The sequence below is a fragment of the Epinephelus moara genome, chromosome 5, assembly GCF_006386435.1.
Source record: "Epinephelus moara isolate mb chromosome 5, YSFRI_EMoa_1.0, whole genome shotgun sequence".
Classification (NCBI taxonomy): Eukaryota; Metazoa; Chordata; class Actinopteri; order Perciformes; family Serranidae; genus Epinephelus; species Epinephelus moara.
Window position 1 is genome coordinate 39,747,048 of NC_065510.1, and position 12,775 is coordinate 39,759,822.

The following is a 12,775-nucleotide window of genomic DNA, read 5'->3' on the forward strand; positions in this document are numbered from 1 at the left end:
TTATCTTCCTCACAGAGGAGGCTGGCAATGGAAGCAGTCATTTTTATTTTTATCCAGTCCACTCTGAGGCCATTTGTGTGCTCCTCTGGTTGCTCCTCTGTCATCAGGCCTGCTCCTCTGTGAAGGATGTGGCGGGATGGCAGCGATGATGCAGATGTGCTAAAGATAGACATGATAAAAAATACAATAAACACACTGGAGTTAAATGACAGTGAGAAGAGTTAGGGTGAGGTGATCTTGACTCTGCATGACATTTCATGTATAGTAAATTCATTCAGGCTGCTGATCATATTAGAAACACTAAATACGGATAAAGGATAAATTACAGTGAATCTAGGACCAGATTCAGTATCATCTAAAAGAGAGGATGGAAGAACTGTGTGGGAAGTGTCAGTGCTGAAAACTAACTAGTATGATACAATGCGATGTGATTCGATACAATACGATGTGATACGATACGATACGATCTGACATGATGCAATATATTTTATTGTCCCTGTAGGTAAATTCGTCTCGGACTCAGGAGCTGCACAAGTGTTGCTGCCTTACGATAATAGTCCAGAAGAAATGAAGCATACACCATAAAAACATAAAATCACATGCTACACATAACAGTACATCTTCTCTAGTACTGTAGCCTACTTAACTATGGTTTTCAAGTTTTTGTACTTAGCTTGGGTAATTCAATTTTGTACTCTATACTTTACTACACTCACAGTTTCAGTTAGGCTACATTAGTTTGAGATAGTGGTAGGCTACTTTGCAGATCCAGATTAGTAATACAAAATATAACATACAATTCAGTGAACAGTACAAAAATGCAATCAATGCAACTTAGACCTATTGTCCTCGTTCATGGACACTTTTTTGTGCTATTTAGTGGTGGTAAGAGCACAATACACTAATCCGCGTAAAAACAAGATGGCAGCCATCTCGGCCGAGTCAGTCTGCAGCCAATCCTGACACAAAAGTGGACAACGTCCAAAACCTGATCACATTCTATGATTGAAACTTGTTTATTTATTATTAAGAATGTTTGTTTGGCAACAAATTTGACCAATTTTAGCAACAGTAACAAACTACGACACTGTTAATTAGGAAGTACTCGTTTAAAGACATTGGGACTTTATTATCGTTGATAATGTTTAGGTTTTTATACTTATCAGGTCCTACTAATTACAAATAGCTAGGAGAAATTAAAAATGCATACCAAACAAACATTTGGGTCTCAGGAGGTTAAAGTTAGCTTTAGTTTAAAAAAAAAGAAAAAAGGTTGGAGCTACCTTAATTATTCGCTGATTTAATGCACCACCCAGCGAGCATGCCAAGTCAAACACACCTAAGATGCAGCGTCACCAACAGGTGCAGTTCATGTTGTGACTGGTCATCATGCTAAATGCTAAAATGTTCATGCAGTGCCTCCACAGAGGAACTATTACCTTCAGTGAGTAGTGTGAGGACTCTCTGCTGTTTGTGACAATCCTGATCAAAGCTGCTTTTTGAGTTACCGTAAAACTTCAATTAGTAGCCTTGGCTATTATTTGCTTAAATCAATGAACTCAACAGGCTTAGTTTAGGAACAGGTGTCCATATGGGACAGGCCTTTAATTACTTTGACACACAACTGTTGCTCAGCAAAGATGTGAAATATGTTCAAACAAAATTGACGGTCCGTTATTTATTAATCCCTCTGTATCTTTATATAGGCTATTTATTTTTTTATCCGCTCCCGTTGTCTTTATAAAGTTAACATATCGCGCCATCATTTCAAACTCAACACTTCCTGAATTTGTTTCAAATTAAAATCGCCTTATAACCTCGGCTGAGAGAATCCCTCAATTTTCTAAATAGGCTTTTATTCTGAAACATTTGTAGGAACTTGGTTGTGGAGGATACAGTAGCTTGAATGTTTACGTACAGTACTTCAAATGTAGCTCCTGCCATCTGCTGACGCTTTTAAGTGACTACAACAACATTTGGGCTGGCATATGAACAGACACAGTGACTGAAATAATAGTGAAAGTAATAAAAATAGAACAAGAATAACCCGATGACATCACACGCTGTGAAAGAAGACCGAGGATAATTGGTGAGTACCAGCGTGTAGTGTGTCATGTCTGTCGGCCAAGTCACGGCACGATTTTATGACTCCACAATCGTGTAATGTGACATAGTGACTTTCAGAAAGGGCAGAAAAGTCATGTAGTGTGTACCAGGCATAATGCAAGTCCTGAGTCTGACCTGTCTGTCAGCGAGTCCTCCTCCACCTTTTTTTAGACTCCACCGTAGACAACGGCAGCATTTCTCCGACCACGTAGCGAGCCACAAGCTTCATGGCTTCTTTCGGACTGATAGATTCAACGTTATCTCCGTTATTAGAACCAAAAGACAGTCGTTGCTGTTTCGGAGCTGAAGGACCAGCGTTCTAAAATTAATGGAAGTATCTGATGTCCTGTTTGAAAATGTACTCAAGTATTTGATTACTCAAACAGCAAACTAACGCGTTAGGTTACTCGTTACTGCAAAAAGTAATCAAAGTACTCTAACGCATTACTTTGTAAAGCGTTATACCCAACTCTGGTCACCACTTGAGTTTTTTTTTGTCATGCTGCTAAACCTGAGGAGTCTTCTCTGGTGCTCTGTTTCAGTAAAATGAAATCAGCGTAGCTAACGATGTGTAGCATCTCCGTATTGACAGAAGTTAAAACATTTATATTTGTATGCACAATCTAAGGTTATCAACAATCTGGTTTTATACATCCAAAGAATTTCTATAAAAACAACTGCTTGGCAACCAGACCAGGCGTCTAATTGAGACAGGCCTTTATTTGTCCAAATGTGTAGCCACACCAGACTAGTATAAGGAACTGCATGTTTAATTGGAACTAGGCCTTAAATTGACGTTTTATGGTTTTCAGTTTTATCCTTCTGTACAGAGCAGTGTGTGTGTGCGCTACATTGCGCGTAAAACTTGAGAAGCTCTGTTTTTGTTTCTGGTTGTATCTGTAGTTACGGCGGAGTTTATATTATTTATACAACTCTCTGTGTTCTGTTGTTTGCTTTGGGGATGTTTTATTCTAGCCTACTGTCGAATCGGTAAGACGCCAGGCTATTTAATTCATGTGACCTAACACGATCAGAACCAATTTAGGAACAAAAAACACACCAAAAGTATCTTCTTTCAGTTAACATGTTTACCTGTATAGCAGTGGTCGACATTTCCGTCCAGCAGAGTTTCTATCTCATCTGAAAAATGCATGTGAAGACTATTAACACATTAAACTAATCACTAAGATCTCTTTATTTGTTAAACTGTGTATGGGACAGTTTCCTACCTTGAGTGTCAACTTCTTGAATGGGTGACAGTCCTGTCCATTAAAGAAAAACATGTCAAGGGACTGAAAGGACAGATTAATCAATTTTTTTTTTAATCCAAACTGTGTGTTTGCATTTAGGAACTGACCTGACCAAGGTCGGGACTGATAGGACTGAGGGATCATCCCTGTTGGACAATAAAAGCTCATTAGTATCTAAATTCATTACATTTAAAATCATGCCAAAAATAATGATGTAGAGTTTATGGACTATTTATGTGTAATTTACCAAAACAATTTACCTTTGGAAAGGATGATCTCTGAGTGTTTCTCACCATCTAGTTTAAAGACAATTAGAAACATACAGCATATAATGCATATTTATAATTTTTCATTTCATAAAGAGTTGTACTGAAAGCTAAAATTTGTCTACCTGCCTCAATTTTAAAAAAGGTATAATTCTGAGAAAGGACAGACTCAGTGCTCACAGGGCCCTGACATCTGCTATGACATGTTATTTATTCTTTATTCTGATTTGATTGCTTTTATGTGTGTGAATTGATTTTAATTGTTTATGTGCATTTACCTTTTTTAATTCAAAATATTTTGAACTGAACTGAATATTACAAAATTTCATGCTGACTGTAAGATGAACACTTGACCACAGGTTGCGTTGATAATATGTCTGCACACACAGTTTGAACTTTATATATGGGAAAGTGTGAAGTAGAGTAGAAAGTTGTATTCAAGCAAAATTCAGAGGACACAAATTCAAATTTACCGTTCAACTGCTGGCCAGTGATGTTGTAACCAATAGTCTGTACCTTGGGCTTTTCTGGAGAAAATAAACATTTTCAGGTCATCTTCAAAAGATCAAACTAACTCAATGTGCATGTGTGTGTGTGTGTGTGTGTGTGTGTGTGTGTGTGCGTGTGTGCACGTATGCGTGTTTCTTACTGCACAGGTGTCCCCTAAAGTAAATTTGTCCGAGCACAGTCGTGACTATAGTCAGCATCACCAAACACAGCAGAGCCAGCCAGATCACCCTGAACATACACTGCCACTCATCTGGAGGACAGAGGGATTCAAACAGAGACAGATTTAGGTCACAGAAAAGGCCCGCGCTTGAAACAACTATTGTTTTCTTTACTGATTTATCTGTCAACTATTCCTGTGATTAAACACTACATTTTTTAGTCCATCACAGTTGTCCAAAATTCAAGCTTGCAGATTCTTGAAAATTGTTTGTTTTCCCCAACTCCCAAGCCTTAAAATATTTGATTTACAGACAAAGAAGAGAAGGATCCTCCCATAAATGAAGCTGAAACCAGCATAGGTTTGGCATTAAAGCTGTAGTTGGTCATTTTTATTGAGGAAAAAAAAGAAAAAAGCACCGCTCACCAGCAGTAGCAAATTTCCTGACTTTAGGAAACATTTTAGGTGAGAAATAGGTAATGCAGTAACAGAATCTTGATTCATATTTGATCAGCGTTGCCTAGTTTGACAGTTCGACCACAGTTCATGAGCAGTAACTGACATGATTGACAGCTGCATTAGAGACTCCTCTGCTCTGATTGGTTGTTTGAGGAGGAACATGATTTCTTGACAGATTATCTGTCATGTACTACTGTCAGAATATAGTGACAGTTTCAGCAAATATGACAAAAAGTTATTTCATGAAGTTACCAACTGTAGCTTTAAATGATCGTTTCAACGCTAAAAAAGTCGTCTCATCATGAGATGTGCAAAGAGCAACACATTGTTATCTAAAAAGAGGAGATACAAAGATAAGGGTGTTTTCACAATGGCTTCCTCAGTTGCATTTATTTTTGCCCATTCTATCTTTCTGTCCCTCCTTCCAGCCTCTTCCCCACTCCCCCATACCCCTGCGTCTCTACTAAGCTTCACCTGTCTCAGGAACTGACTCTCAGTGACCTTTAAAATGTCAGGTTTGGTATAGTCAGTAGCCACAGACGTCTAATTAGGGAAGAGGCATTAAATTGTTTTAACCGCACAAGTCACCACACTCCATTTGTCCACTTGTTAGTTAATTTATGGTTCTATACAAAGGAACAGATAAGTAAAGCTATAACCCAAGCATATTCTACTGAAAGTCAATAAAGCCAAATGATAACCAAATGCATCTCTAAACATAATTAGTGGCAAATTATTGGCAAGTTTTCCACTTTAACACATATGACTTTTATCACTTACTCTCATTAACAGCAATGGAGAATATGAAATATTAAAGATTCGTAGCCAAAACATAATAAACCACACAATTGCTAATAGAATTGTTTGGCACTTGCAGATAGCTGCACGCACACAAAGCAACTACAAGCAACTTCTTAGTCCATATGAGCTGTCTCTTCAACTGCAGTAGAGCTGCAACTAACAATTATCTTTACTGTAATTTCATCAGCCGACTATTTTCTCAATTTATTGATTTGTTGTTTGGTCTGTAAAATGTCAGAAAATGGTAAAAAGTGACGATCAGTGTTTCTCAAAGCCCAAGATGATGTCCTTAAATGTTTGTTTTGTCCACAACCCTAAGATATTCAGTTTACTGTCATAGAGGAGTAATGAAACCAGAATATATTCACATTTAAGAGGCTAGGCCATCATGAAGACGGACAGAAGCCAGTGAGTGCTTAGCAATGTTTTTTGGGGGGGTTTTTGAGCAGGGGTGGAAGTGGTAGTGTGTGGCTGCCAGTCACAGATCTAGATAAGGAAATCCACCCACCAGTCTGTAAACTTTAGCCAGGTCAAGGTTTTCATATGTAAGCAGAAGTAAACATCAATGAAAAGATGGAGAAGATGGGCACCAGCTGAACAACGACCTCCATGCTGCATCTGTTTCCAACGGGATATCAGCAAATGTAATTTTCTTAGATTCACTGAAACTTAGCTTAATCCTGGACAGCACCAATGAACCAGGTGACTCCCCTCTATATGCCAACAATATATATCTCATAGAGCAGAGCACTCTGGGAGAGAAAGAGAGGAGGCATCATTACAAATAATAAATATTTTTTGACTATTGTGATGATGGAAATGTGAGGTGCTGTCCAGTTTCTGATGTGGATCGCTGCTATACACCTTACGGCCATCTTGTTGAGGTTGGGATGTGTGGACGGTTAAATAATTCCATAAGCAGACACCACCATTATAAAGCAGCAGCCAACAATGTAAGAAGATGCCAAACAAAGACTAAATTACAATGAACAAGTTAAAGAAGCTGATAGGATCACATCTCACTAGACTCGTACTTCGTATAATTCCATTTGACAAATACATGATTGATTGATTAATGGAATCTAGAAGCCTCCTCCATAACATTGTCAGTATATATACCAGCCCCTTTTCCAGTTGCCAGATTGTCAGTGTTGCTTTGTGCCCTGCTTTCCAGCCATCTGAACCCTGAAACTGCAGCCTGAACCCTTAACCTTGTCTGCCTGTAAGCTTTTGCACCTTCATTTTATCAGTAATCCCTGAACAGTTCCTGTCTGCTTTCCTTTGGTGCTTTGCACTGACTCACCTCACATATACTCTTGGTGAGCACAAGAGAGTAGAAAACAAACAGAGGAAATAAATCCGTCCAGAGACAGAAATGAGACAAAACTGAAGAAATAATACACAGCGACAAATAGGAGCGGAAAAGAACAGAAAGGGAGAGTATGGAAAAGTTTGGTGGAAAAATGGAAGTGAGATGGATATCCAGCTTTCAGCGCACACACTGGAAAATATGACTAGCTTTAAGCTTGGGGGAGTGTTGGAGTGACGAATAGAAAGAGAGCAAGCCAGAATCAATACAGCCTTGGAGATACAGCAGATTAAGATGTACTGTAACTCTCGGATCATACAGTACAGAGAGAGGAAGGGAAACAAAGTCACAGAGCTGAGATTGGACTTGAGAGAAGAAGAATTGAGAGAAATTTGTTCTATTGAAAAAAATGACTCCACTGTGGACTGAGAGAGAAGACGGGTTTGAATGAGATTGAATCAATTTAACCTAAAATGAAAACTGATTGGCCCATTTCTTTCCTCTCCTCTCTCTAGTCTTAGAGTAAAGCCACAATGACCGCATGGGGAACAAAGAGCTCTCTCATCCTGACACCGACCTTTCCGTTTCCATAGCAGCCTTTCCTTTGCTGTTGCAGTCAAAACTGTTTGATTGGCGAGCCAAAGGAGACAACGGCTTTGATTGGCTGACTCCGAGGTGGGCGGGACAGGGAGACAGCAGTAAAATGCCTTTCTCTGTCCTTTATCATCCCTCTCCTTCTCCTCCTCTTCTTCCCCCTCCTCAGGTGGGTGGAGGTGTAAGGAGCTGTGATTACTGCGGCTGTACAAGGTGAGATTCAGGGTCTCTGCATCTCTGAGTTGAAGCTCCACTGACATCTCCAAATGTACTTTTAAAGCTGTGAGTGGACAGACAGATGAATGCATAGATTACAGCCGTGCTAGGTACATTTGCTGAGGAAAACTGTATTATGTAGTTGAAACTCAGAAAGCTAGTAAGTGCACCCTTGGGCACAGATTATTTATCAATTATCATGATCATGTCAGCAAGTTCACACAGACAATGCTAACATGCTGATGTTAGCAGGTATAATTTTTTCCCACGTGGCAACCTCCAGGAGTGAGAAAGAAGCTAACGCCGAAGTACCAAAAACTGCAGTACCTTAAATGGCCACTTGATGCTGGCTCCAAAAGTGGGTCAATCCTTATAGACCCCCATGTTAAAAAGCCCAACTTACCAGCAGAAATAAACATGTTTACAGTCTGGAACAAAAAACAGTTTTGGTTTCTATAGCTTATTTCAACATTCATGACAACCCAGGTGGTTGGGGGGATTCAGTGCCTTGCTCAGGGGTGCCTCGGTAGTGCCCAGGAGGTGAGCTGGCACCTCTCCAACTGCCAGTCCACGCTACATATTTGGTCTGGACGGGGACTTGAGCTGACGACCCTCCAATTCCCAACAGACTGAGCTACTGCTGCCATACTATACAAAGAATGTACTGTACATAACAGGATAGGACTTAATTCTCTGCTCTCATTTCTTAGTTTCCATACTGACATTTTGTCATGTCCCTGAACGCCAAAGGCACCCTTTAGCATCCTTATGAGACCCACTGGGTTTTCAGCTAACTCCAGTGCAAACCCATCTGCAACAAAACCTGACTTTGAGAGCAAATAACACAGCATTAAGAGAGAGAAAATCTGCATAGGGTGTGAGGGAGGAGAGGTGGAAGGGTCGTAGTAAAAACTTGATCTTTTTTTAACCTAGCCAAGTACTTTTGTTGCCTAAACGATCACAACTGTTTCACAACAATTACTAGGTGCTACAATATTTTTCACCTGTGTGTCACATAGAGATGCTAAGGGGTGCACTGTGCGTTGATATCAGACGCAGAGGGGCGTGACGAAGTGTTGGTATTTGACAACCTAGGCATGAGAACAGTTTGGGGAAATTTTAATGTCTGTATAAAATTCCATAGCAATCCATCCAATAGTTGTCAGGATATTTCAGTCTGGACTAAAGCGGTGGACCAACTGACATCCATAAAGCCACATGGCTAAAAGCAACAAAAGCTTATCTTTAAAAACTGCGTAATACCTGAAGATGAGATGTTGCTTTGTATTTCTGTCATGTCCATATCTGTTTCACACATGAACCAGCTCTTTTCTGGGTCTACTTCTCCTCTCTTGTAGTCTGACTCAGGATCTGTAGTGTTGTTTTGAAGCTCTTCTGTGCAGGCCTGCTCCCACTTTTCACTTCCTGGAGTCTGCGAAGGGATGCACATATCCTTTCTCCTACTTTCAGCATCCCCAAGCTTCCCATTTTCCCCCTTCTTCACCTGATTCCCTCGCTCACAGGGTCGGTAGGGAAAGCAGAGGAATTTCACTTTTAATACTGAAAAAGAGAATGAACAACAGAATATTCAGAATGATTTCTTGGTGGGAGCAAGCTAAGAGCTGGGGGTAAAAAACGCAAAGTGCTCTCAAGTCAAGAATCAGAGCAAGATCTCAAAATGGAAACTGTTGCCTCCAGTTTCTATCTGACACACAAACACAGGCAGGAGAGGCTCAGACAGAATGCAAAACCATTGAAGGCAAACACGTGCCTCAGTACAAAGGCTAAAGCAAGCTGCTCTCAATAAGAGAAAGAAGCTTTTCAAGGCAACACAACACGGAAGCATTTTCAAAGCGGCTGTCAGTCACTCAGCGTTGCATGGAGCTATATTTGGGAGTGATTTATAGCTCAGAAAGAAAGAAAGGTAGGGGTTGCATCAGACCGAATCTACATGAGGAGAAAGAAACAGGACAAAGCGACTCAACAAAATAAAGTTTACTCCTTTTTTAAAGATTGACTTTTGATGCAAGGTTTGAACAAAACCTCTAGGAAAACTGAGCCAAAGCAAATACAGATTCCTCTTTAATACTTCTAGTGGTTGCAAAATGATAGTGAAGCGTTTGTAAAAAAAAACAAAAAAAAAAACAGAGTGCACATACCTTGACCCAAAGCTGTTTTGGATAAACCCACCTTTATACAATGTGAAGAATTCTGGGAGGCAGATGATAAAGGCAAGGATCACGAGGATGAGGAGTTTTACGAGTGCTGCTCTCGTCATGGTTGCACCATAAGATCACACAATCATACATTTCTTCATGTGGCTCTTCATGACTTGTGGCTCGTGGTATCTGCTTCCTTTTCTTGAGTTTTAACAAACACATTCAACATCCTGCATCAGAGGAGCCTTTAGTAGAGTCTAAGTAATATTTTTCATAACTCTTGCCACGGCAGGCAACAACGCAACGAGGCACATGTACACAATACTTCACTTCCTATTACACTTCCTGCCATTTTCTCAGAAAGAGTGAGAAATGGAGAGCAACACATACAGCAAAGACTTTCTGGCAACAGAATGTAAGTAGAAATGTGTGTGTGTGTTGTGTTGGGTGTGGATCATAGATAGATGATCAACACGGTTTTGTACATGTGTGGTGTATATCTGTAAAGAGACATCAGCTTAGGGTTTCAATTTGTTTGTGTAAAATAAAGATACAAAGAAATGTTTGTTAATACCTCAACATGACAAAACAAGGGAAACAAGAATCATCTATGTTGACTGTACACAGTTTCAATTGCTGATGTTAAGTTAAGGAGGAAAACTTGTGACTCTTCAGTGGAAGCCCATTAATACTACTATACTATGTTTTACTCATAATTATGACATATTATCTCATAAGTCTGAAACACTTTTGCATGATTGTGACCAAAATTATCTAAAATTTTTGACTTAAACCTGATGCTGATACACTCTTTGCTCCTATCACTTAGCCCTTACCCCTCAATTCTGTGTGTTCACCTATAGAGGCAGGGTGTCTTGAATGTTGTTGGGACAGATGACAGAGGCTACATGGCCCTCCAAACGGAGGGTTTCAGAGGCACACTTCACACTGAGTGTTATGAGAAATCATTGGCAAGATGACTGCATGGGCAACAAAAGAAAACCACAAATGTTCTTTTGAAGTAAAGATTCAATAATTCCGATAACAATCATATTATATTAGGTAATGTCGTTACAGCATATAGTGGCCTTTTCTTTATAACAAGCATAACAAAAACAAAAAAAAAATGCTTTTATGCCGATGTCTTGGTAGCTAACTAGATATCTAGCTAATGTTACATTGCTATTGTTTATTTTGTGCATGACAGTGCCACATTTTGACATCTTTCTATGTCACAGTCTCCCCCTTTGATGGCATACAACATCTAAATTCAACTGAAGTCCAGCGGCAACCTGATGAAAAAATGAAGCAAACTGCAGAAAATTAAACAACAAAAAACTGCAGTTCCTCTAAAGGCCACTTGAGGCTGCCTCCAAGAGCGAATTAATCCCCACAAATCCCAACTTCACTGGGGTGATGTCACAGTTGGTACATCCACTATTTTATACAGTTTATGTCTAATATCAGTGCAGACTGGCAGTGAAGGAGCCCAGGTTGCTAACGTTAGAGCACCGCTAGTTGTCTGGTAATGAAACAACATTCTTTTATATTTGATGACTGTTTGTTTGATTGATTGATAGCATGGAATCTAAGTTATTAACAAATAAAAAGCATCCTAACAGCTGCAAAAGGATGAGCCTAACGCCCAGGCAAGAAAAATCACCACATATTTGCAATGTCCAGCAACATTCATGGTGTCTATTTATGGAATCACCACCATCAACGACCACTGATGCTGTATTAGGGTCTTAAAGGGTTGTCCCACTACACAGGTGAAGATTTTACCACAACCCCATGTAACTCTGTTCCAAAGGGAAAGGTGGCACCTAAAAACGAGGGGTAGAGGTAAAATTAAGAAATGGAACTGGGCCTTGTGTATCTGATAATTATGATCCTGTAGCTCATACTTAATACAGATAGCCTGTGGATATTCTCATTTATCCAGGTCATAGTTATCTCAAGGCAATTGAATCGAACGCAACTGGACTTAGTTAGACAAAACTAAGTCCAGTTGCATTCGCTTCAATTGCCTTGAGATTAATACAGATACTATCTCAGAATGTCTAATATCTCTCATATTTGTGCCTTAGTATTACACAATTATTAGGAACTATCACATGATGTTGAAGTTGTCTCACATTTATGAGATAAGTCAATTTCTCATATTTATCACTTTGTATCTCATAATAATGATATACCATCTTATAATTAATAAGAAAGCCATAATTATGAGAACATTTGTCATAATAATGACATAAGTATCTAATACCTAGGCATAATTATGAGAGCATTTTTCATATGTTTCTCATAATTATGAGAAAGTGTATCAAACAATTATAAAATGGCATCATTTTGAGAAGGTAATTTATGATTATGAGATTATAAATCAAAGATAGTGAGTATTAAATCAAGGGTTTGAGAAAGATTTTCATAATTATGACATGATAGGCTGAGTTATAAGTATGAGATACTAAGTCATAATAATGAGGTCTCTCATAATCATGACTTAGTGTAATTGCTTTTAATGATGTTTTTTTTTTACAGAATTGAGCTTCCACAGACCTAAGGCCAGCTGCCACTCACTTTAATTAATGTTATCACAGCACAGAGAGCTGATAGGTGTTTCTGTTGTTGCTGCAGAGGAAATTACCTTTCCGTTTATCGTTTTTCATTTCATGCTATTCCGGAGAAATATGTATTTTTTCCTTTGCAGCATTTGACTTGATCTCTGTTGGGTTTTTAGTGTAGCTCAGATTTTTCGGTTGGGTTCCTGAGAGCCACTTATCTTGGCAGACCTGGGATGGCAAAACACACTTGCACACACATACACAGAGTCTCAGACAAACACACACATACTCAAACACAAACACAGTGATGAGCATGGCTGGCAGGTGGAGCCTTATCTCCACTCCACAGCGGCTTGTCTCTCTCAGGGCTCAGTCTAGAGC

General features: G+C 39.3%; 2 protein-coding genes across 4 annotated transcripts in view; one reads left to right on the forward strand and one right to left on the reverse strand.

The window, feature by feature from the left end:
• Positions 1–40: 40 nt before the first annotated feature.
• Positions 41–10,133, reverse strand: LOC126390229 (uncharacterized). Of its 2 annotated transcripts, none has more exons than XM_050044452.1 (10): positions 9,859–10,133; positions 8,932–9,228; positions 7,436–7,732; positions 4,272–4,382; positions 4,096–4,149; positions 3,617–3,652; positions 3,464–3,502; positions 3,336–3,368; positions 3,199–3,246; positions 41–159 (listed from the first exon to the last, which is right to left on the reverse strand). In XM_050044452.1, exons 1-10 carry the CDS (start codon positions 9,944–9,946, stop codon positions 104–106), a joined length of 1,059 nt encoding a protein of 352 aa, XP_049900409.1. In that variant the 5' UTR covers positions 9,947–10,133; the 3' UTR covers positions 41–103. The 2 variants fall into 2 exon arrangements, with proteins under 2 accessions (XP_049900409.1, XP_049900410.1); XM_050044453.1 differs by having other exon boundaries at positions 9,828–9,960.
• Positions 10,134–10,186: 53 nt separating this feature from the next.
• The window catches only part of klhl5 (kelch-like family member 5), a 73,036-nt gene continuing 70,447 nt past the window's right edge, over positions 10,187–12,775 (forward strand). The window contains exon 1 of one of the 2 annotated variants that reach the window (XM_050045082.1): positions 10,187–10,242. In XM_050045082.1, coding sequence (XP_049901039.1) covers positions 10,200–10,242 — 43 coding nt within the window. In that variant the 5' untranslated portion in view covers positions 10,187–10,199. The remainder of the gene's footprint in view (positions 10,243–12,775) is intronic. The other variant, XM_050045083.1, reaches the window with a different exon arrangement.